Source organism: Numida meleagris, chromosome 4 (genome assembly GCF_002078875.1).
Source record: "Numida meleagris isolate 19003 breed g44 Domestic line chromosome 4, NumMel1.0, whole genome shotgun sequence".
NCBI classification, from domain to species: Eukaryota; Metazoa; Chordata; class Aves; order Galliformes; family Numididae; genus Numida; species Numida meleagris.
This window is the reverse complement of record NC_034412.1, coordinates 11,706,372-11,732,433: the sequence shown is the minus strand read 5'-3', so window position 1 is coordinate 11,732,433 and position 26,062 is coordinate 11,706,372. Positions and strand designations below refer to the sequence as shown.

Sequence of the window (26,062 nt, the reverse complement as noted above, 5' to 3'; positions counted from 1 at the left end):
ACAGAGATGTTTTAAAAATCGAATCCTGAGCTGTTGTTTGGGCTTCGTTTGGAAGACAAAGAGCCTTTCTGTTCTCATAAAAGAAACTTTTATTTTTTCTTGTTATCCAATACAACTCCGTAAAACGCAGCAGGCGCGGCCCTGGTTCGGTCAGAGTTCACACGGTACCTCCCGCTTCAAACTGACCGTACCCAGCTCCTCCAGAGGATGCACCAGGCGGGCGCCTCGCTCGTCCCGGCTCTCCAAGACAAGGCACGTGCAGAACACACGCAGCACAGGCCGCAGGCGGCCCCCAGCCGTGTCCCACACGGTGAAAAACGCTAAAATGCAATACATAGAGCAGCCAAACTCAGGCAAAAACACACAGAAAAGCAGGCACAGCAACCTGATGCACAAAGACAACGCAGAAGCCGTGCGATGCCAGACACCATGGCCTACTGAGCTGCTGCTGGCACGTGGAATGGATGAGAGCAGCATGCCATGCGCAGGGCCACGCAGCGAAGCACCCAGGGCTTCTTGCACAGAGCAGCCTGTGCTGGCGGCCGTCTGTCAGAAAGCTCCCTGGCTGCTTGAGCCATCCAGCTACCTCCGTCCCGGGCTCCCAACAGGTAATGCTCCCAGGTAAGTACTGTGCAAACAGCAGTCAGTGATCAGCAAAATCAGATACTGTGCAGCTGTAATGAGGATTTTCATATCCATTTACCATCTTTTCAGTCATCCAGGCAGATATCCCACTCACAGCACCAGAGAAGAACAGCAAGTGGGGGCTCCTCAGTCCCTTTGTGTCCCAGCGTGCCCCATCCTGGTTCTGTTCCTAAACAGAACAGTGCAGCTGCTGCACAAGAGTTGGGTGATCCTTCTGGCTGGTGGGCAGTATTCCTGCCGGGCAGGGCGAGCCAAGGGCATGGCTGGAGGAGGCCCCACGTCATTCTCTTCTGCAGCTGTTGTGTATCGTCATCTCTCAGCAGTCCATGTATTTCTAGAGGCCAGAAGTTGTCCTGCACAGCAGTCCCAGCTGTTCTAGGAAAGGTCCCCTCTGAAGCACTGATCTGCTGTCATTGCACTTTCTCCCATTCACTGACACTGTTAGGAGGATTCCTGTACACTCGGGGAAGGGGCTGTGGCTGCTACACGTACAGGTGGAAAAGGCAGCTGCAGCCATACAAAGTCTGGAAGCCACCAACACACAGGGAGGCTGAGGTGCCCCAGCAGCACCATGCGTGGCTCAGCGCTCCCGCAGAGCAGTCTGGGAAGGACAGCAGCTCCTGGACACAAGGTGGATCACGCAGCTGAGCTGGGGATGTTTAACCCCACTGCAGGGTGTGGGGACGCTGGGCTGGCTTCCCACACCAACATACTCACCGCACACACCCAGAACAACTCCAGAGCACGCCAGGCAAGGCAGCCCTGCAGCCGGCTATCAGGTGCCCACCTGTTGCTGGCTCTTGCTTCTCAGTCTGCTAGTTTAGATAAATCCTCAAACTTTCTTAAAATAATATTAAACAATGTTTCTTTTAATCATTTCTTTGTTTTATTAAATACACTACAGTGGTCTCTTGTACTCCATCTTTTGATCACTCACAGATTGACTTGTTTAAAAATGTATTTCATAGAAAAAACGTCTGCAAAATTAAAGCTAAAATAAAAAGAAACAAACATATTACACACCTCTGGACAGTCTGCATGTTAGCAAAGACCTTTTATTATCTGACCTGAACACAGCCTTAAACTAGGAACATACTCATGAAACAGGACACACTCCTTGAATATGGCACACCTCTGAAACTAGTTACACTGAAGGAGAACTAGTGCAACGATGTTCAATTGCACCTAACAATAGAGCAGTAAAACACAGTTTTTATTCCTTTGTTTCGATATTTTTCCCCAACCCTATTTGATTTGTTTTCTCCCAACCACAACAAAACATCCAGTGATTATTCCTATCGGTCACTCTCCTTACGTTGCACAAAGCAAGCTTCATTTCAAAATCAGCTGATCCATATTGACATTGAAGCATGCAAAGGAGGATACTGCAAGTATTCACAATGCAAATCTATTAAATACAGTATAACTGAACAACAAGGTGTCCCTTTAGCACTGCAATTCTATAGCCTTTTTCTGTGGTGGAAGTTTCCAGTGTATGAATTATAAAACAGCATACAATTCAGAAACAGCAACAAAGAGTTTTGCAAATTTTGTTGGTATTTTGATCTACTAAATCTTTCAGAGCTGTGTCTAGTGCCGAAACCAAAGCCAGCTATTGAGTAGCCAGAAAGCTACAGTAATTGAATACATGATCATTTCCCTTTTAGCACGCTCTTTGTTTTCTTCTTCCAGAAGCTGGAGACGCCGATTAAGTTTGATTATCTAAAAATAAACAAATACTTTTAATAAAGTTGCCAGACTTTCAAGAAGCTTGAACAGGCATCCAAAATTAGTACTGCGCTTGGATGGATTTTAAACACTTGATAATTTGACTTTCCATCTACAATCACTAGTGATCAGACCTTGCTGTCCCTGCTAAGTAGGAGCAGAAATAGAGTTGGACTCTCCAGATCTCCAGAACAATAGAGATTTGTGCAGGCAGTCTAGCAGGGGTACAGAGAGCACACCTCACCACACTTGCTATAGGCTACCTTTGCAGCCGTACCATTATATTACAACAGCCAACCTGCTCTCCCATTTTACCACTACAGCTTTTTCTTAATATTATCGACTGTTAGGCTTCACATACCTGTCTTCTTAAGGAAGCTGCATCTACAACGGTCATGTCGTCTGGTGTTCCCTCAAGCGTGGTATCCACGTTGGAAAGACCGTACCTATCAGGTTAAAGAGATCACTTAGCTGTCTCATCCACACAAAGATTAGCGAGTACTGCATTTTATGAACATTCTAGTAGATGTATCTTTGGTGGCAATAGGCAGAAGAATTCTAGGACTTTTTAGCTTTTAGTGGGTTACGTATTTTCAATAGGAAGGTGACTAAATCAAGCACGATGGCGTAGGAAGCGGGTGCTTGACTAAATCTGAGTCTATAGTTCTCCACATTTAAATATTTTTGGAATTTCTCCACACAGACAGACTTCTTAGTCTCACTTGGTCTTTCGAAATACTATTTCCAGTTATTCCACTGCTTAGTGAATGCTGAAAATTGCCTGAGCTAAAACACCAAAGTTGCAAGAGACCTGCAATACATTTGAAATAACCAAACGAAGATTTGGAAAGAATTGGGTAACTTACGCTCAGTATCTATTTAAATATCCCACCTTCTGAGATTAATGACCTCAGTCACAATAACCTTAATATTTTAGGTAAAGGACAGAGAACCTTGCAAATGAGGAGTCAAGCACTGTCACTGCTTGCTGAACTCGGCATACTTCAGAAAGAGAGTTGTTCTCAAAGCACCTCTCAATTTTCTTGATGTAATGATTCAGATAAAGCTTTATTCTAGCTCCAGGACAAGTCATTTGAATACAATACATTTTGACAGTTGGGAGGGGGCAGAAAGCCTACATAAAATGTGTTTTGATCATTCTAATGCTACCTCTTAACCAGCTTCTTTTCCAACAATCAACAGGGAAAAGACGTTCCAGATACCACATGTACTGCTGAGTTTCTCTCTTTCTATCTTGAAGTCTCAGTTTCCAATATTAACTCCCCTTGACTTCACTTGCTTACTCATGAGAATATATGAACAACTGCTGACAATAGCTTCAAATACTGAACACAAACACACATCAAAGCTACCAAATTCAAACCAAAATACACCTAAAAGAATGTTTAGCATTTAATGACAGTTAATGATTAACTCTAACATTTAAATTCAAGTAGAATTCCTTGAATGTGCAGAATGCACTTAAATGCAGATGCTTCTTTTGCACATGTTCTTTCATCACTTTTAGCAAACTTCTATAGAATGCCCTTAGCTCATACATAATCTTTTGCCCCCTCTAACACACCATTTGTCAAAGTTTTTCTGCCCCTGCCATTCAGTAATGTATTGCTTCTAAATAAGAGTCACTGTTTCTAAATGAGAATTGCATTAGTCTGGACCTAAATAACAACAAGATCCTTGAGCAACACTGCGTAAAAGACAGGAAATTAATTAGGTTTTGAACTGTGTTTTTGGAGGTTTGAAGGGTGTACAGGGAGAGGTAAACCTTTCCCAGGTAAGACCAGGATAAAAACAGCGTTTACTAAAAGAATATCTGAGTGAGCAATTGTCTGTCAGAGTCACAACTGTTCTAAAAGCTCAGTATGGGACAAGTTTGGCAACTCTTTATTAAAAAAAAAAAAGACTTGCTTACTAAGGCCATAAACAATTTTTTACTGTGAAGGACTTAAAATATTCATTTCATTTTATGCTGTTTACTCCTTACAGTTCTTTCAGTTTAGGCAGTATTAAAAAGACTGAAGCTATGTTTTTATTCTCTTAGTGATGCGGGAAAAAAAAAGAAGACAATCTCACCCATAGCACAGTTGTCTGCCACCATCTCTTGGGAAAAGGGAAGAGGGTTCATCATTTAAATTATAAGGGGAACAACTTCCTCTCAAGTCACAAAAATTTAATAAAGGTTCACAGTATATCACTGCTGTTCTGCCAATTTCCAAACAAGTCCAGGAGCATTACACCAGTGAGAAAACCCTTAAGATAATCTCTTGGACCGCTAGAAAAAATGAATTCCCAAATTAGAGCTCAAGAATCACTTGTGTGAATCCAACGTTTATTTAAGCATAAATCTTATCTCCATTCTGATGAAAACAGAAAAGTGATGTGAAATGGGAACAAGTGATGTAGAATTTCCTTAATCCTGATCATGACCTCACATTTTAAGTTTACATCGAGTTCCACTGAAGTGATGTCAGTCTGCCAACACAATGGCTGTAAAAACACGTCCAGCTACCACTAACGCTCATAAGCACGTCACTGAAAACACCTGGAAAAAATAACATGATGCAAGGCCAACTTTTCTAGCAATAACAGTACAAAACTCAACCACTATTAAACAGGAGGTACTCAAAACATATTGCTAATTTAATTTAAAATCCTCCGCTGGCTGCACAATTTCTGCAGCACCATTATATCTACCGTACAAGAAACTTGGATGGTAAGGAATAAGGGCCTGAAATACCTCAAGAGGTGATGGGGGGATATGAAGGAGCACTGTGATCCACTGAACTAGTGGATCATGACTGACAATAACAACAAAATCTTTACCTGGTGTTGTCATGATGAGGGTTAGAGGAAGTGGTAGCAGCTGACCCACCACGTAACACTGGCCTACAGCAGTTTTTTGTAGATAGAAAACAGGAGACAGAAACAGGAAATGACAAACAGAGATAAGAGGTAAAACACACAGAACAAAGGAACATCAAAATACTTCTACTTATATCGTATATTTCTATGCGATACCTATTTATTTTACTGTATTTAATTAACACCGTAAGTGTATGCAGCTAAGATGTGCAGGTAAATTTTTGATGATAAAGCTTCATTTGTGGAAGATAAATTGTTGGAATAGAGATTTGGGAGCAGTTATCAACCTTATAATAATATTATGGGAAACTTTTTTTTTTTTTGAAAGGCCTCCAAATAACAAAACTCAGAGAAAAAAAATTATCTACACCCATACAGAACAGAATAGGTCAGTTGGAAGGGACCTGCAAAGATCATCTAGTCCAACTGCCTGATCGCTTCATGGCTAACAAAAAAAGCATACTGTTGAGGGCATTGTCCAAACTCCTCTTGAAGACTGACAGGCATGGGGCCTCCATAGAGAAGCCTGTTCCAGTGTTTGACCACCCTCATGGCAAAGAAATTTTCCTAATGTCCTGTCTGAACCTCCCTTGGTGCAGCTTTGTGCCATTCCCATGCATCCTGTCCTCAGTTCCCAAGAAAAAGCAGCTTGACACCTCCCTCTCTACTTCCCTCCAGGAAGTTGTGGTAAGCAATGAGGTCGCCTCTTGGACTCCTATTCTCCTGACTAGATAAACCAAGAACCCTCAGCCTCTTCTCAGATGACACGCCTTCCAGGTTTATGAAAGCCTTTTTCATCACCCTCTCCTCCCCCTCAGGAAAAAGGGGTTTCTGGCTTTTCTTTCTTCATCAAAGTTCTTTACCAAGAGAGTGGTGAGGCGCTGGAACAGGCTGCCTAGAGAGGTTGTGCGTCCCGTCCCTGGAGGCGTTCAACGCCAGGTTGGATGGGGCGTTGGGCAGCCTGGTCTAGTATTAGATGTGGAGGTTGGTGGCCCTGCCTGCGGGAGAGGGGTTGGAGCTTGATGGTCCTTGAGGTCCCTTCCAACCCAAGCCACTCTATGATTCTATGATCTAAGCTAAATATAACTCAGACAACAAGGGCTACTGGCCTAAGGACCATATGTAGTTATAAAGGAGAGGCAGGAAAAAGTGACTAAAAGCTTCAAGTAGATGGCATGAGCATCCCTTTTATTATTGCTCTTTCAAGTTTATTTCCTTTTATTTCTTGGCAGAGGGCAAGAAAAGGTTAGAGCTTCCTAAGTTGTTAAAACTAAATAAGCACCACTTTGTCAGGAAGAAGCTGGTGCGGCCCGATTTACAGAAGACACGAACATCAGCAGTACGTTCTGATGACAGTGACACTACGAATTTCAGCACCTCTCGTAATGAGGCAGTTCCACACCCATGCTGTGTAACAAGCTCAAAAAAGATTTCAAACCGTTGAACAATTTCTTCCATTTTCCCAATGCCAATGGCAGGTATTTGTACTGTGCACTCATCTCACGTATATGCCAGCCTCTACAGTTAGCAATAAGGAAAGAGAATCTAGGGGTGAAGATCTTTACAGCTGTGATGGGTGGGAGTCAGAGGCCTGGTGCTGAGGTGGCTAGGAGAACACTGTGACCTGGCCTGAAAACGACCAAGTGCTGTGCAAAAATATCACAACCGCTAGCTAAATTTAAAAGATTCAGGGTCTAAGAAACTTTAGCAAACAGCTACCCAATACACAGTACTGGGACTAGGTCCTACTCTAAACAGATCTTCTGCAATTGGAGCACTTCATTATGTATATCCATAAAATTAAAAATGAAGTCCCACTGCATACCATGATGTTTTCTTGTGCAGAACACAAGCAAAAGCCAGCATGATGTGTCTTACAAAACAGAAACTCCCAATCCCAACACCTATGAAAACAGAATATTCTTCCTCAAGTTCTCAAAAATGGCATTCCTATTTTTTGATTGGAGTAATATTTCAGTTACTCTCAAGTCTTGCCAGACAGATGCTATAAGTAAATACTTGGAGAAAACATAAGGAATTCAGCATGAAGCGGTTATACAACAGGTCACAGAATTCCTCTGTGAACAGAAGTCCACTGTAATTGGCAAATATGCCAACAGCAGCTTGTCAGTATCCAGCACACATCTCCCACACTACCTAATGCAGGCCAACATCATTTGGATGTTGTGTAATGAGACCAACAGTTCTCAAATGCTCTCTGAACTCTAAGCCTCTGAGGCATTTTGTGGTAAACATAAGGTTTCGCAGGTGCTGCAGAACTAATCAATACTAACTTGCACTCTCCTTACCAAAAAAAGCCTTAGGTCTGGAGGCAGCAGAGGGCCACAGCAAACAACAAAACTACAGTCCTGCAGGTGCCATCCAAACCTGGAACCTGATCTCAACTGAAGACAAGTCTTTAATCTCACTTCCAACGTGACAGTTCCATTAAGAAGCTGCACATGATTTCCTCCTTTTCTCTGCAGTTCACATTTTTCTTTCTTTACCAGTAGACCCAAGAGGATCACCAGAACATCCCCCTGCCTCTCCCACCCTTTCCACTTGCTCGATCTCAGGAAATCAACAACAAAATTATTTAGGCAACAGTGACATCATAACTGAGATCACCTCACCCTCAAACTCAGCAGTAAGTTTTCTGGTAAATACAGTGTGTAACAGCTTATCTCTCCTTTAGTTGTAAGGACATGACAAGCTTTCAAAAAAAAAAAAAGTAAAAAAAAACAACCCTAAAACTTTTAGTCTTCTGGCTACTTCTATCACTTCCAACCTAAACATTAACACATGATCAGAAGCAGCCATAATTTAGGTATGCTCAGCACTTAACTATTTCACTGCAAACACAGTGACAGCCTAAACCACAAAGGGAATACCCAGTAATGTACTTTAATAACAGTAGTAAAACAGGCAATAATGCTATGACCAAATTAATCTGGTCTATCTTCTTCTACTTAGAGCAGAGCATGCAATGGAAATACCACAGTAATGATGCAATTAAATGGCCTGAGAGGAAAACAAGATGTATAGATAATCTAGGTACACGAGTCCAACTTCCATCACCTGTGTGCACACGCACGTGACTGAGGCCAGCAATTCTTTGCTCAGCAGGGGCAGCAGCTACATTGACTTCTCCCTGTACTTTGAAACTTCTCTGGAAATCTCAGAACGGCCAAAAAAATGGGTGCTAGGACCTTATGGATGTGATCTGGAGGGGAACTGGGTAAGAAGCTCAGCTTCTGAAGTACAGAAAGGACTTGTGCACTGAAGCATCAGTGACTTGGCAAAACCGCTCTCCCTGCTCCCCTCAGTGCTACAAGCAATTCCTTCAACAAAGCAAGGCTACTTCACATCTGCAGCTGGGTTTTATTTGCTTCTGAACTATATTATCCTCATCCAAACTCATGTGTATAGACTTGTATAGTCTTAACTTGCATCCTGTTATTTCTGTGATGAAAATTGTCATTAACTTCCTCAACATAAAACATGATCTTGTAACACTTCAGGAAATGACTGTGTGGGTGAAGTTTGGCACTTAATGAGGACAGTGGCTTTTTAGAAAGTACTAATATAAAAAAAGGGAGCTAACAATGAATTTCTATACTGTTTCCTTCTAAATAGTTAAGTTATTTGACCAAGAATAGCCTAGATAAAGTATAAATATTTAAAAAATTCTGATTGAATTTTTTTTCCTGCACTTTATTTAAAATATTACTAAAATCTCCTTAAATGCAGCTTTTTTGACTTCCTACAGCATATAAGCTTTTAAAAGACTAGTTTTTGGCTCTATGGCCATCTCATAGAAATTGAAAGAGAAGAATGGTTAGAACTGGAAAACAAAACTGACCTATTGTCCTTGTCCAAGCTGAAGGAAGTGCAAGAGTAAACAGACAGCGTAAACAGTAATCATTACATTGTTGCCCATCTGAAGAATCTATCATGCGAGCAATGCCAGCCAAACCAGGCATAATTCATTATCTGCAGCAGTAATCAGCACCTACCATTAGCAGTTTTAGTAGACTGTAAGATAATTTTGAAAATATTTCGTAAAAAGTAAAGCAAGCCATGAAATAAATGAAAAATATTTCCAGTGATTAACACAAGTCAGACCTTGTTCATTTTAAAAGATCTCATAATAAGCATAAAATTTAAAATAGTTAAGGTTTTGAGGTAGAACACATTGCACAGAGCAAAAGAACAGACTGCAGTTTGAAACAGCTTAAAATGAACATTATTTTACAACCATGCAAGTGAATCATCCAAATTTCACATTCCTACGCCGACTGCAGAATAATGGTGGGTATCTAAACAACCAAACACAAAGAATACACTTTTACCTCATTGAGAAATTCATTTTTTGGGTAAAATTGCTTGACATTTTTCTGTTTCTTCTCAGAAGGTTACTAAGAATGCCTCAAAAATGAACCCAAGCCCGGAAGAGTAATGCAAATTTAGAAGCATTCAGAATCCAAGAATTATTTTGATGACTGAAGTTAGAAGCGTACATATTAATGTGTACACATATACATGCAAAATCCAAGGAAATGTGGGCGAGAACATGCCTCATTGGAAGGCAGGATAAATCCTATTAGCTTCCCTGAAGACTGGGGAAAGGGACAGAATTTCATCTATATTTTAACAAGGACTTTTGGCACAGTATACATTGCTGTTACTCTCAGAAAGAAGAATTCTTCTTTGTCTGGGAGCTTTAATTTGTTAGGAAAACAAAATAAAATAACGCCAAAGCCTGTTATTCCATCTAATCTTTTAATACTGACAAGATTGAAAAAAAAAAAATCAACAACTATTGACTAATGGACAGGCATTGACATTTTAACCTCTACAATTTGTAATTTCACAGGATTAAGACAGGGTTAAGCACCCAACTCAGAATTAAAGGAGAACTAAGCATTTACTTTGTGTTTTGCTTGATTGTTTTTTTTTTTTTTCCTCCAAGTTGCAGGTTAAAGGCATAAAGATCAGCAAGACTGGAGTTCTGAATGATGTGGTAATGCTAATATGGGCAGCGATATACTGTCCTGTCAGTAAACACGGTGAGCTACAGGAGGTGCCAGTTTGGAAAGCAACTGTGAAAACAGACATTCTCAGTAAGATTGGCTTGACAGTCACGCTTCCTTACCAAAACAACCAGAAGGCAAATCACATAACTTCACTTTAGAAAACGTTAGGAGTGCTACTGGTACTATAGCAACCAGAGGCAGATGTGGAATTTGAAAGAACTTCTGAGCGCAGGCCTGCTTAAGGACTGCAGGAGGAATGAGCAGTTCCTCCCAGCATCCCTGGCAGTTAGCTTCTCTAATTTGACCTCCTTGCAAGAGCTACAAAATAGCTGTGGCAATTCTTATCTGAACGTCTATGCGACAAGCATACACACTACTGAAATTAAAATTGCTTTTGCTAAGAAAATCTCGTTGTTTTTAGTCTTTATAAACGCTTCTGCTGTGTTAAACATGCCATTCTTGTCACGCTTAGAAGTGCCAAATCAAAATAGTACAAGGACACATCACGTGAGCAAAACTTCACTGAAAAGAATGGAACTACACTGATCACAACAAGGCTTTTTTGGGCTCGCCACCTCTCAAGGTATCAGTTTATCCATAGAAACAAAAAAAATATAAATCAAAGGAGCAACCAAATCTGAATATATTGCCTTTTTTTTTTTTTGGACACAACATCCAGTGAAGTGGTCACCATCAGTCACTATCAACCAGAGCTAAGTATTCATTACATAAACTGCCCAAGCCCAAAGTCTCAAAACATTATCAAAAGTTGCATCTGCAACCAATACCTTGCATGGTAACCTATCCAATTTCCGTACATTTGTTTAAATGATTTATGGCAACATCAACCCAATCTTACTGATTTGCACCATTACTCACCAACAGAAAAGTACTAATAAGGCTAATAAATTTGCAGATTCGAGATCAAGAATTAATTGCAGAAAAAAAAATGACAACTTGGAAACAGTTAAATCCCTAGCAGTCACGAATTAGCTCTTATGATTTTTGATTGGAAGGAAATCTTAATGCTGAATTTCACTGAAACAGAAGCATTTTGAAATGTGAATTTTGGACAATTAAAATTGCTTATGAATAGTGAATGCAAAGGAAAGCAAAAGCAAATCACTTCATCTCATTATTCTGTAAACATAAACCACACTCCACTAAAAGAAGAAAAAAATGAAAGCAGCAGAAGCTGGCAGAACCAGTGACAACCAATCACCTGCGATTTTCATCCAGCACATCCAAGACCTGCTGGTAAGCCCTACGTGTGGAAGACTGGATAAACGACAAAATGCCACGAGCAGAGTAAAGATTAGCTCCATCTTCAGGTAACATATTGGGAGGACAGACACGAGCCTGTTGCAGTGATGGTGTCACACTGTTCATACAAGCATAGTAAATGAAGAGAGAAATACTACAGTCAGATTTTTAATTAAAAAAAAAAACAACAAAACTTTTCAGATAGTATCTATTCCAAAACGTTTATTGCTTGCTTTCAGTTTACCCTTCTCCCAGCATTATAAGGTAGCATCCTCACATCCCAGGAGTATAGGGATTGTGAGCTATGTTCACATAGGCAGTTCTGAAGAGTTACACTGAATAGTTTTAGTAAGTCCTTGCCCAGCCAATTCTGTGCCTGCTGAAATCAGCAGTCAACTCCTCACTGACACCAATGAGAAAAGCATTTTTAAAAGCACAAGTTTTTAAGCAAGGAGAACCACACCGACTCTTTAACAGAAATTTTTCTTCATGCTACGACTAAAAGTCAAGATAGCATTTTGATTTGCACATAAACGATATTTAAAGGCCCTTGCTAGCCTTCAAGCACAGAATTCATATCCCAGGAACAAGATACATGATCCGAGTTTTTGGCCATGAATGAAAAAAACCTTATGAAAAATACAGAGGCTTGAAAGGTAAGGAGGAGCATTTTGGTTTAAAGCATTACAGAAACCTTATCTCTACCAGACAGAAGCAAATTTTGATAAACTGCATTTGAGTTAGTCATTTTTCTTCGTGTTCAACCTGACATTATCCACATTGTCCCTCATGTGTCAAGATTTTCTTTAATTTGGGATTCTTAATTAAGTGAGGTGCTTCTTTAAGAGGCAATCACTTTCGTTAACTTTCTCATTTCTATTTACACATAAATACAAGACAAAGCGTGAGTCATTGTACCCTTTAAATCTTGGGATAGTTTCTATTCCAGGATTAGCATCCTTATTTCAACAGTCCTTGAACAATGATACAAAATAGAAGTGGCAAAGTTAATAGAATACTCATCTTTCCACTTCTGTTGGCATTTTCATGAAATTAATCAGAGTATGGGCGGTTGAGTGATTGGAAATGGGTTTGATATGTGGATAATTTCTAGGTGGATCACAGTCCTTTAATGCTCTGTTTTGAATAGAGCTGCTTTGTGATCTTGCTGCCAGCCGGTCACAAAACTAAGAAAGAAAATGGGACTGAAAAGATTCAAAGCATGTTACGCAGATGTCACTTCAACCACAGAAGAAATAAAGCCATCCCAAGCTTCTAGAGACATGCAAAGGCAGCAGTGGCTGGTGCTTGATTGATATTAGTCATTGTTTATCAGCTAAAGTGCAAATACCTTTTCATGTTGCATGTTTCATTGCTGCAGAGTAAGTATAGCCATAAGTAAAAAAAAAAAAGATAGAAATAAACATTTCTCTTCTTTCCATATTTTATTTTTCTCTCTGAGTTGTAAAATTTATTTCTTTTGTATTTATGATGACTTCTATTTTGCCATCAATAGTATGATCACAGCTACAAATTTAATTCTTCAATTGCATTGGAAATGACAATATTCAGTAGAAAAAACACTGGAAGCAGGGAAATATTGCCACTAAAGTAAATTCATGAGATTTTGTATTCCTGTATGGATTTGACAGCTTGAAGGAAAGGAAGAAAGAGCTCAAGGTTTGAAGTCATAATATGTCTTTATATTAAAGGTATTTTTTCTCATTCATCATCTCAGGTATTAGGCTGAATGAGAGCTTTAAAAAAGTAACAGTATATAAATACAATGCAATCCATGAAATATTGCAGAATTCATGTTGTCCAGAATACCTTTATTGTAAATAACTCTAGTAATGTTATTTGCAAAGTATTGTGTAGACACTGAAAAGTAACAAAAACCAAGTAACTACTGAACTAAAACTACACAAAATTCTCTAGAAGAAAGTCACATGGAAAACCTACAGTAAGAGGAAAGGGACAAAAAAAAAGTTGAGGAAAAAAGGGCTTGAGAAGTAGGTAGGGTCCTAACTCACTGAACTACTCTATGCTCGTTGGCTTACAGTTAGCTTGTAAAAAGAGGCAGATTCAAGAGGTTACTTCATTCAAGAGTACTTCTTACTAGAGAAAATTTCATTTCTTAATTTGAATGTTTCCTCCTGGATATGAAATAAACTGCACAACTATATTAAATTATTCAAATTTTCTCCATAAAGACTACTGCTAATTTTATTATCCTTCTGAAGTACATAGTTTGGGAGAGACCTTTCTTCCTTTCTGATAGAAAATGAGAATAATTAAAAAAAGGGCTCAAATCTCAGAGTTAGGGAATATGGGGGGGGGGGAAAAAAAAAACATGAAGAAGCCAAATTCTTCCTCTGTGCTCCTGTTTTAGGATTATTCACCTGTAATCATGCAGTAGTCCTTTGGACTACATCAGAGACTATGGAGAAGCTATGTAATGAAGCAAACATCTCATACACAAACCAGCCAAGATGACATAAGAATAATTCTCTAGCATTTAATATGACTACTTATCAGAAATTGTAGCTACGCCCTTATCTCCTCAATTAGTAGAGAAATGGTCTTAGTCTCTGATAAAATTTCATTTAAAATTTCTGAAGAGTTTTAACGTGCAGGCCCAGATAGTTACTGTTTCAGCACTTCCTGGTTACAAATGATAGTAAATTTCAGTATTCAGACCAAAACCAAACAACGGTGAATTATAGAAATTACTATGAAGGAGGTCAGTAACAGTCTACCGTACACAGAGTTTCTACCTTCACAGTAATGTCCCCAAAGCCTTCTCAAAAATTATGAGATGTACAGAGAGTTTATTTACTTATCTTAGTTCTAAGAATATCAAATAACGGTAAATAGATTTAAATTAGAAGTTAGTTTAGATTCAGCCACAGACTGTATTCTAATTAAAGGTGTGCATACCACAGCTTTTTACCCCACAACCTGTGTGAAGAATGGGATTTCTCAAGCTATGAAATAGAAAAGGACAGCTCCTTAGAGAGCTCAAATGGAAAGGCAGGAGCAGAACAAAAATAATAAATCACATGCTCTACCCATTTTGATCCAATCTTAGTGGTTTGTTGACTTCTGATTCTCAGTGGAATCTTCACATCCAGCACTGATTAGCAATGGACAAGAAAAAGCTTCATTTCTCCAGGCAATCATGAACAGACAAGGAACAAAGAACCAGACTAAAGCTATTTTGTTTTTTTAATAAATCAATTGTTAGTTGAAGCTCTGCCTTTCCTTCTGCCACCATTTATTTCTCCCTAAGTTTCTCACACAGGTAAGTGATTTGGCAAAGTTTGGGAAAGCGTGCAACAGAAACCACATATTCACTGTAGCAAAGGCTGTTTCAAATTTTATATTCTAAATTACAGATACTTAGTCTGAAAATTAGTATTGCAGAGAGCTACATGATTAAACACACTCTTGATTTTCATATACCACGTAACATGTTGGCTTACGTGCAATCCTTAGTCGAAAGAGGTGACTGGAACCGTGGCATTTTATTTCTTGGGACAGTATCTGATCTGTGCCACCTTGAATAATAATTGTAATCTCTTAAGTAAGCATCCTTTATAATAATACCATTTAAAGAGCTGTTAATATTGCTAAAGAGATAGAAAGTTATTGTGCAAACAGATGCTCACTTGTTAGTCTCAATTTTTTTTTTGAGCATTTGAGAAATACTATCTTAAACAAAGCCGAACTCCCAACAAATTGTTGGAAATGCATGCAAATGGATGACAAGAGAGAGAGGGAAAAAAAAAAACAAAAAGAACCTAGAAACAACAGGAAAAAAATATTATCTATATCATATGGAGAACACAGCGGTAAGGTGCACAGCCAACTCCTTTGCCTCAATCTATTCCAGAATATTTAATTTTGTCCCTTCTGTAGGTCAGGCACTGGAATTTTGCACGGTACTTCTAAGATTTTATCTAAGGACAACGCTGTCATAGATTAAAACTTGAGTATTATACTCCCTCCTACAGAGATAAAGGTTTTACACTATAGTACTTGATGTGCCTTTTCAATGGGGACAGCACTGAGTAGACTACCTCATCTATCAGGAAAATAGACAAAAGAAAAAAACTTTTATGATAATTAAATATTTGATGTAATTTGAAACCGGATGTAAAAGATGGGACTGTTTTTCCAATGAAGATGTGAACTAGACTAAAAAAAACAACAAAAAACATGGGAATAAGATGCTAATCCTTCCTGTAGTACTTTTTATTGCAGAACTACCTAAACATGAAATCAACTTAAAAGTCAAGCCAGTTTTGATGAAGCAGCATTGTATCATTGTAATAATTAGAGCAAAGATAATACTCCCAGCCAACACTGCTGGAGATAAAAACTTCAGGAATAGCTAGTTTCTTGTGTATTTGTACAACAGTGGAAAAAATACTATTTCTAGGAGGTAAGGAAAATAAGTGTTCGAGTTACATGAGACATAGCAGGTGTACACTTAAGTTTTCTTAGTGCAAAGAATGCATTTTTAGTATAATTTCTCTGTTTAAATGGTTTAATTATCAATAAGGGAATGAAACTTAGAAGAAATTAATCACATTTACCAAGAACTTCTAAAAGAAATAGCAATCTACAAGCTATGTGATAATCAGTACCATCTGAGGTAGCATAATTTACATCAAACAGGTCTGTTTGCTTGCACTGCCTATCGTGAACCACATCAGAACACTTCCACATCAGCAGCATCTCTAAGTGGCTACCACAGTGAAAACAGAATCTTAGTTTTGTTCATAGAATCACTTCTTCTATTTCCACTAAGCTTACATTTTTCTTTTGCAGTTTGCAATGTATGTCCTATGGGCCTAAATTATAAGTGTTGAGAGATACCACATCTTATGTACTTGGTGAGAAAAGCATGGCTTACACAAATGTAGAAAAGCCAAACTTCACCTTGAACACAGTATTTTCATAATATGCACTGACAGAACATTCTCCTGAGCATTAGCCAGGTTCATAGTCACATTCTCCACATGCAGATTAACACAAGCCAAATGAGGGAGAAATGCCAGATTCAGAATCACTATGAATGCCACAGCATTTTGAAAGTGATTTCTTTTTCTGGATCACACTGGGTCAAAAGAAGCAATGATGACAGAAAAAGAAGCAATTTCTAGGAATCTCAGTGATATCAGAACAGATGATCTATACACTAGGCCCAGCACAACTTCTGTCATAAGAAAACAAGTACTGGAGAGGATAAGGAAAAAAGATACATTATCTGCAGGCCAGCAAGTGTGGAATGCTGTGGTGATGAAATACAGATTCTTCCACATTGTCAGTAGAGAGCACAAATACAGCAGGTCTAATATCAGTTAGATGTTACTCTTCATAGAAACGAAAGAGACGAGATTTTGGATCAGTCAAAGTTTATATGATTTTCCCAGAAGACTGGAAAAGAGTTTAGTAAAAGAACTTGGATTTAACATTATGCAGGGGCTAGCATAAGCATCAAGACAGGAAAACTCATCTCCAGATGTGTCACAATTTCCTGGCTCTTGCATACAATAAACCAAGTCACGCAGATTAGCAGTTACTTCATTCACTCATCGCATCCATCTTAAATTCTGAGGATATCAGGTTTGTACAGCACTGAAAAGCCTCTTTGAAGGACTGCTAATAGATTAAACAATTGCAATGGCAAATAATATTTAGATAGTTTTAAACCAATAATTTCTACATATAATAAAGCACAGAGATGAGTTTTGCAGATTTAGAATTTCTGGATTCAAGAAATTCAGACATGAGAAATCTCATAGGGATGAGATACAGCCAGTCAGAGCTGCTCTTGCTAGCTCTCCAGGTTGCTGGCCAGGCAGATACAGCCCATAACTTTTGGGAGATTAAACAAAAATTGGGAGCAAGGATAAAGTGATTTAAAGAAATTGCAAGAATTCATACACCATCTGTTTTTCCTTTAAGAACAATTTAGCGAGGATTGGAAAAATCAAGGCAGGTAACATCAAAGTGGTTAACTTTTTCCATGAGCAACTTCCCCCCCCCTTGAAGACCATCTACTCCCGCATGCATCACATGCAAATGATTAAACAGGTATTTACAGGCCACTCCTGCAGCAAAATTCCCATATATCTAGTTCAATGTATTTTAACTGGATGACCAATATCAAAGGGAACTTGGACATGTAGTAGGCTGCTAAAACATCCGGAGACTGAGCTGAGTAGGAGCTTATGGATGTGAATTTCATTTTGCCAGCTCACTGAACTTAAAATTCAGTAGACTTGAGTACCTAGATACGTAGAAATCTATAACCTTGTATGAACCAAAAGCCTGATTATGAAAAGGAAGCTAAGCAACAGTATTTCCATGAAGATCTGGAGGAAGAGAAAGAAAACTGTAACTCCTAAAATAAGTATCTGAATACATTTCACCAATTTTAGACAAACTCACAGGTAGATAAATACGTAGTACATACAGTACCTCCTGGTAATCCTGCTGTAAATACAAGAAAACAGGCATTTCTAGGACATAATTTATTTTTTTTTTAATACTAAAAATAAGTAGACCCTAAGTAGGTCGTGTGCTTATTTCCTAAATTAAATTTAAGGTGGTTTAGCAATACTGTGCTACTGAGTCTTCATTTGTCCAACACAGATGAATCCCACTGTTAGGTCTCACATCTCAGATTCTTTCATTAAGGCATTTTTTTTTATGGTAGTTATATTAGGAATTATTTTGATCAATGCCTACATATACAGGAAGTGTTACACTGCAAAAAAAATTACTGTCAGATGGAAGGATGCCATCCCTCAGAATATACTGAGATTAATCAAGTGACTATTGTATCTAATCGGAATATACAGACATGTATGACTTCAAAAAGAATCCTTAAGAACTGCTACTTCTGATGGTATCAGTAAATGAAGTTTCCAATGCTAAATGCTACTTGCCATTTTCATCTCAAAAGACGATGATACATACTTACAGATCCCAATGCATGAAGTGTACAGATACCAATGAAAAATGACCTACTCTCACATTCATGAGAAATTACCACATTTCTTTGTCTATTAATTAAAACCATTATGCAATATCAACAGTGATAACTGGGAACGGTTTAATGCACACAAATAACTCAATTTCTCTGAGCAAATAACCTGAAAATCCAGGAAAAAGTTACACCAGTTCAGAAACTGAAAAGATCTCCTAAAGCAGCAATTCACAATAACTCATGGAACAACTGTGTGCCCACAAACGCTCCCACCACTAAACTCCAAGAAAAATCCTCACTGAACCAAAAGCACAGAAATTAAGAAAAATTCCAGTGTTTAAAATTATGTACTTACTATAACACACAAAATTGCTACTTAGTAAAAAAAAAAAAGCACAAGTAGATAGAGAACAAAAGAAATATGTAGTAAAGCTGTAGTTGAGACCCTGCACCCCGTTTCTTTACTCACATGGAATCATTTCGGGCCAGCTGGCCATTCTGTCGAGTGGCATTTTCACTCATGGAACGTTCTCTCTTCAGTCTTCCCAATGAACGAACCTGCACAGGAGGGCAGCAAGGGGGAGATAAAAGACAGGAAATTCCCGGAGAGATTTAAAAACTTGCACTGAAGATTTAAGTTACTAGTCCTCAAAGGCAATCTGGAGCTGCTGAAGCAGTCTAGAGGAGGGCCACGAAAATGATAAGGCCAGAGATCCTTCTCATGAAAAAAGGTTGAGGGAGGTGGGCTTGTTTAGCTTGGAGAAGAGAAGACTCCAGGAAAACCTCACTTTGGCCTTCCCAGTACTTTAGGGGATCCTATAAGCAGGATGGAAATTGTCTTTTTACATGGTCTGATAGTAATAAGACAAAAGGGGAATGGCTTTAAACTAAGAGAAAGGAAATTTAGGTTACGTGTTAGGAAGAAATTCTTTGCTCAGAGTGGTGAGGCACAGGATCAGGCTGTCCAGAGAGACTGTGGACACCCCATCCCGGGAGGTGTTCAAAGCCAGGTTAGATGGAGCCCTGGGAAGCTTGATCTGGTGGGTGGCAACCAGCACATGGCAGAGGGGTTAGAACTGGATGATCTTTAAGCCCCTTCCAACTCAAGCCATTCTGCAATTCTATGTTTACGTGGGTTTCTCAGTGATTAGGAGGAAGACATAAGATGAGAGGATCTGATGCTGGTACACATAAAACCAAGTTTCAGACTCATTGCCATCCTTTCATTATCTATCTATATGACCAGATGCCACAAGTGTGAACAAGTCTACAGGATACACAACTTCATCAGTATTTTCTTAGTTTGTAAGATGTCAGTTACAAATCATCCATCTGCATGCCACTGCCATACACTTCTTTGATGTATGGTTTCAGACATTTCTTAAAACTCACTAATTCTATGTGTTACATCATCTGTCAATGAATTCCAGATACATGCCTAAATAATCTCAGTATGTTTTCCAATAACGTACCTGCAAATTAAAAAAAATCCACTTTTGTAGCTTAATCAAAAGGATTTTTTTTTTGTTAGAAATTATTTCAGGTTGTTTTAATCATGGCTGGGCTTTGTAAGTATTGTGTAAGTTTACCAAGCATGCCAACCCCTAGTCACTTTGTCAGTTAAACATGGAACTTAACGATCACAGTTAGAACTACAGTGCTTATAAAAAATATTTTACATTTTCTTAATTTAGCTTGCACCAGACAGATCTGCACTACAGTGGAGAACTCTTTATTTATTTCATTTTGCTTTAGAAGAAAATTTCTCAACCACATAAAAACAAAATAAGTACTAGCCTCTTCATTTTGAGGTGTCTGTTGTGGAGGTTTTTCTAGGTCCAAAAAATCTAGTGGTCGATCACTAAGAGAAATAACACGGGGAGGAGTTTTCAGTGCCAGTGGTTTGAACGGAGTAGACTGAAGAAGGTCGAGGTCTGGAGGTCTGGAAAGTGGAATGTCTTCACTATTACCTGCAAGAATATCAGTTGTCAATAGAAAGCAAGGTTCGTTCATTAACTATCTCCATTACAAGTTACACCAAAACTATTCATGAAGCATTTTCAAAGTTTGAGGTACTTCCTATGCGAAAGTTGATGAGCAATAACTGTTTGAAAATTGGAAAGCATTTTACAAGTTTTTCTTTAAATATATACTTCTGTTCTTCCAGAAATTTGGGGGATTTAAATTTTGGGCTGTTTTTATTACATTGAGATGCAGACATACCTGCCACTACAATCCGCTCTGGAACCTGCATAGTTACACTGGCATTTGGAAATCCTTCTGGGACGCTCTTCTCAAGGTCAGCATTCTGAGGAGCCACTTTGAGTTTCTCCGGGACCCTCATGCGTTGACTGATTCCTTCAGTGTACTCCATCTCATACTGAAGGCGATTGATTTCTGCCATCTCAGCAGCTGGCGACGGGAACGCAGCCCCGCTCATCCTGGCAAAAGAAAACCAAGAGCTGTAATAGCAGTATACAAAAGCAACGGAAAACAACTAAAGGGACCTCTCTGCTGCGATTACTAGGCAAGTGTAAGAAGATCCTAACTGAGCAGACTTACTGAGAGAAACAAACTAGTTGACAAAATTCGTAGGAAGTTCGATCACAAGAGGCTGAGAGCAAAGGGCAATGAGAGAACAAAGTGAAGCTGTATGTAATACTCAAAGCTGCACTGGGGATCCTCAAACTGAGTTGCACGTTACATGCAGAATTTCTAGAGTGTTTTCGTGTTTTTTTTTTTTTAAATCACTTTTTTTGCATTGGCTAGCAGGAAAAGAAACATTGGTTGCATCTTCAGGACTGGTAAGAAATCAAAACATCAGTCTGTATTTACACAGATCCAGTGTGGCAGCATTTGAGAAGGCAGACAAAGCCTTACAAAGCTGCATGGTGAAGTATTTCTTAGAAAAGGGAATTTCAAAGGAAGCAGTGGAGGTATTTCCTAGAAACTGGGCTGTGAAGTAATTATTAATAGGGCAGTCACTGGAGAGCCATACTGAAGACACAGACCAAGGTAACTGCCTGCTTGGTTAGTCTTTTTGAGAGGTGGGAACATCTGGTTTAAGACTGAGAGAAAAAGAAATCCTAGAGCTACATGTGCAGAGGGGCAGGAAAGGGGGCAGTGACAGAAACTATGGGCTAGAGGGGGAACTTGAATAACTGACAGAACATTGCCACTGGGGTCACGGCTGAGGGACCTCATCAATGGCTCTGACAGAGATGGCAGCTGTAGCTTGAGTTAAGAAAGAAACCCCGGTGACACAGTTTGAGTGAGGCTGCAGAGCAGCTCCCAGAGGAAACTGTGAGCTGCAAGAAGCCTCACTTGTGAGAAACTCCAGCCAGCCAATGGCTGAGGGCCTCAGCCATAACTCAGCTCAGATTGAGACAACGGTTAGTTTTACAGTTAGGGTTAACAGGGATATTTATTTGTACACATATATGCACACGCACAATATGCAAATAGTTATTATGGGAAATCCATCTATGGAAACAGTTTATTCCAGCGAGAAATCTTTTACTGGTACTGCTTGAAGTGGTTTCCTAAATAAAGGGATCTATTCTGGGAAAAGGGCATTTTTTGCCAGTATAATTGCAGCTACATTCTTTTGCTATTTTTGACAGCAGGACTACATCTGTTGCTGTGCATGTGCCTTAAGAAGCCAAACACACAGAACTTTGACTACAAAATGCTTCAGTGCAGGTGAGACAGAACACGAGTCACGCCACCAACCAACCAACACAAGCCCACGCACAGCACCTCCTGTCTGGGAGCCGTGTACCTTCATCAGCGTGCCACCATGGTCAAGCCAATATAACCTGCTGTTCCACGCACACACGTACGCAAACACAACCTGGGTTCTTCCCTCAGTGCTTCACCAAAGAGCGCCTGCCCTCAGGACCCACCCAAGGAAAGTCAGCCTCTGTGACCCCATCAGATGGCATCTCCATCTGTTTTGCACATTCTATTTTCATGCAAAGAAGCCAGTCAACCCTTCGTGTGTTGCCGTGTAATTAGACTAATACTTGACAATATCACACAGAAACAATACTTCCCCTAGCAATAAAACCTCAAACTGACAGTGATCTTCAGACATCAGAAATAAGCACATAGAAGGATATGGTCTATGTAAGACTGTATTAAATGCACACATTCCGTATATTAAGGGTGTGATCCACTTAGCAATCTGTCCCTGCATCTTTGGTGCTATTTTCAAGACTTCCTCTCACCACAGATCAAATGAACTAAATTCACCCATCTCAAAGCCTCACTCGCTCCATCACACTGCAGAACTGGGTGTCGAGGAGGTCTTCATTCTATTTAAACTTTAAAAAAATGTATCTTTCCATAAATAAAATGCCTGAAATTATGCACAGATTTAATCTACCTGTATTAATTCTTACTGTTTGTATCTATCAAATGAAAGGAACGGGAACAACCCACTTCGCTAAACACTTCAAAATATGCATACGCTGTTTAAAGGAGCTCAAGAGGTGCATAAGCAGCTCTGTCACTTCAAGATTCTTAAATTTCATATTTTTTTTTTGTCCCTGCCCTTTAGTCTTCCAAGCTACGTTTTTCTCTCTCATGAGATACTGGTTGGATCAGCCAGTGATAGGTACAGAGACCGCAGTCTTTTGGCATTTCCACTTTCCAAAAGGTGCTTTTTCTTTCCAGACAGGGTCTATGATCAGTAAAGCTCTTCAAGATCAACAGCATTAAGAAAATCATAATGCCGATATCAAGAATCAATTTTAGGAAGACCTTACAGCATCCAGAACATCTACCGGCAGAAGCACACAGGATAGCTGCCTCTCCCAAGACTTGACTACGGACGTTCCACAGCTTGTTTGCTTCCTTATGCTGAAACGCCAGGACAGCTCTGATGTTTGCCATCAAGAATCACTACACTGCAGCACTGTTTATTGTACACCACAGCTCCCCTGAAGTTTGGCATTGATTTGTGTGTAAGTCAGCATGACTGCTGCTTTCCAGCTGTAAGATAAAACGCACACAAAAAATGACAGCATCAGAACAGTCATTCTATACGCTATTTATTAACTAAATAGTGCTGGCTGGGTTTAGCTGTACATAGCAATTGCCAAGGACAACAGATACAACACCTCAATATCTTCCTACTCTTACCTACTTCTAAACACTGAAAATTGTTTTTTTTTTTTTCTGTCAAATTGATTTCAATTTTTAACCTTTTTTTCTTTCCCCACAAGAGAACCACAAAACAAGAAACAGTGAGATTCCAGCAGCAGAACTTTAAATGGGCTCGTTAACAAACGCCCAACTGTTTAACAGGAACGTAACCAGTCACACTGTTTTCTGTAATAGTCATTAGACAAAGCAGATTTCCGAAGATGCTAATAAATCACAACGAGGATTTTAAAACTTATATTTACAGAATTAAGGAAGGGCACGAGAATAGGAAAGCGTCGGAAAGCGACAAGATACAGCTGAACCGAATAGGCGCCGAACTCCTACGACAGCTCACCCCGCTCCGCAGCGCCAGCACGGCGCGAACCCCAGCACTGCGCGCGGCCCCGCTCCCGGCTCCTCTCTCCCGCTGCCAACAGTTCCTCGGAGGCTCCGGCGCCTCCCGGAACCCCCAGCAGGTTTCAACATTAAAAAAAAAAAAAACAACAACAACAAAAAAACCCTTTTTCTCTTCACAGAAACACGCCGGAAACGTTGGAAGAAATAGCACGGTGCGACGGCCGTGGGTTCAGGACGGCGCGGGGGAGGAGGGCAGCAAGAGGGGCACGGCCCGGGCAGCCGAGCAGCGGCAGGGGAACGGGAAGACGGCGAAAGGGACCGGGCAGACGCGGCGGCACGGCACGGCATGGCAGCGCTCGCGCCAGGCCCCACAGCACGCACTCACCTAGACGCGGCGTAAGACGCTCGGCCCTGCCCGGCTCGCCTGCTGCCCCGGCCGGGCCGCTGCTGCCGTGCTCCGGCGCTGCCTCCGGCAGGCGGGAGGCGTTCAGTGGCGCAGCGCGCCCTCAGCCACCCTTCAGGTGAGACGCCACCACCGGGCGGGTTGTCCCCATCGGGCTGCCGTAAAGGCTGCCGGTCACGGACTTCGCGTCACGTGACAGACAGAGGGCGGAAGCGGCTCCCCCCAGTACCTCGCGTGCGGCCGCGCCGCAAGGCATCCATTTTTAGTGAGGGAAGGCGGGCGGTGCGCGTGCGCCTTGGGGGTTTGCGTAGGCCGCTGGGTGACCGCGGTGCAGCGGCTCCAGGGCTGGGTCCTGCCGGCTGTACGTTGTGGCCGATTAACAGCGTTATGACACGGAGACGTGAGGATCTAAGTGTGTGTTTTTGTGGCCAGTTGCCCAGCTAGTATTTACAAGGAACTGCGTACTTCAGAAATTCCGGCCCCCGTTTAAGCTTCACAAAGGCCATTCTGCGATCTGGTGTAATTAGCAGGAAAAAATTAGCATGTAAAACTTGTCAGCGTGATGTAAAATACATCAGAATCATACGTAGCACAGAAGCACGGCATTCATTTCCCAACTTGCTTCCACACAGCTCTGTGCCGCAAGCAGCGCAGTGCTCCACCCCTGCCTGTCTGTGCTGAGGCCCCGAGGCCTCCTTGGGTGCCCCTCACCACACAGTGGCGGCCTGAAACCAGCTCTTCCACCGCAATGTGTGTAGGTACCTTCAATTTTCCAAGAAAAGTGAAATGAAAGGTGCTACTATATATCACAAATTATTTTTTTGGAACAGGATAAAATTTTTTCCTATTTTCGCTGCATTTTTTTAATGTTCACAGTTAAGTTTTAGAGGTCAAAATGAGCAGCAGAGCCAGAAGTATTGAAGCGTATATGGATCCAAGGTCAATGCCGCTTGCTAATTCAGTCCTTACAAATGCCAAAAGCACCGTTTCACAGAGGCAAACAATCTGAAATATGACCTCTTAAAAGATAAAAATAAACACTACCTAGCATAGAAAATTATACATTATTTCTCTGCAGATACACGATCTTCTATCTGGCCTCCTCGAAGCAAGCTGTTGGCCTGAGTGCACCTCACCAGGCAATCCCACTCTGTCTGCTGGTGGGAGTCCTCCTTCCTTATACCACTTCTCCGGTCTCTGTAACATTTACACACTACTGATATGGATTTTTTGCTCACGAGAACCTAATGAGGTTCAACAAGGCCAAGTGCAGGGTGCTGCACTTGGGCCAGGGCAATCCCAGGTATTTATACAACCTGGGGGAAGAAGTACTTGAAAGCAGCCCTGCGGAGAGGGACTTGGGGGTCCTGGTGGACGAGAAGCTGGACATGAGCCAGCAGTGTGTGCTGGCAGCCCAGAAGGCCAACTATGTTCTGGGCTGCATTAGAAGAGGAGTGGTCAGCAGGGAGAGGGAGGTGGTGGTCCCCCTCTACTCGGCTCTCGTGAGGCCCCATCTGGAGTACTGCGTTCAGGCCTGGGGGCCCCAGCACAAGAAAGATGTGGAGCTCTTGGAACGAGTGCAGAGGAGGACGACCA

At 40.6% G+C, this 26,062-nt stretch overlaps 1 protein-coding gene across 11 annotated transcripts; it reads right to left on the bottom strand.

Moving 5' to 3' along the window:
* MFF (mitochondrial fission factor) lies at positions 1,494-24,694 on the bottom strand. 11 transcript variants are annotated; one of them, XM_021394550.1, is made up of 10 exons: positions 24,449-24,694; positions 20,782-20,999; positions 20,356-20,528; positions 19,028-19,116; positions 15,041-15,115; positions 12,907-12,930; positions 11,515-11,673; positions 5,218-5,280; positions 2,735-2,819; positions 1,494-2,367 (listed from the first exon to the last, which is right to left on the bottom strand). In XM_021394550.1, the coding sequence occupies exons 2-10, from the start codon at positions 20,996-20,998 to the stop codon at positions 2,236-2,238; spliced, it is 1,017 nt and encodes a 338-aa protein (XP_021250225.1). In that variant the 5' UTR covers position 20,999; positions 24,449-24,694; the 3' UTR covers positions 1,494-2,235. The 11 variants fall into 11 exon arrangements, with proteins under 11 accessions (XP_021250225.1, XP_021250214.1, XP_021250224.1 ...); XM_021394539.1 differs by lacking the exon at positions 24,449-24,694 and adding an exon at positions 24,062-24,084; XM_021394549.1 differs by lacking the exon at positions 24,449-24,694 and adding an exon at positions 23,328-23,493.

Coding starts and splice junctions, on each gene's coding strand:
- MFF (XM_021394549.1), bottom strand. Junction 15,116..19,027: donor CTGGCCCGAAATGATTCCAT/GTGAGTAAAGAA, acceptor TTATTATTCAAG/GTGGCACAGATCAGATACTG. Junction 2,820..5,217: donor CCTCATCATGACAACACCAG/GTAAAGATTTTG, acceptor TTAACCTGATAG/GTACGGTCTTTCCAACGTGG.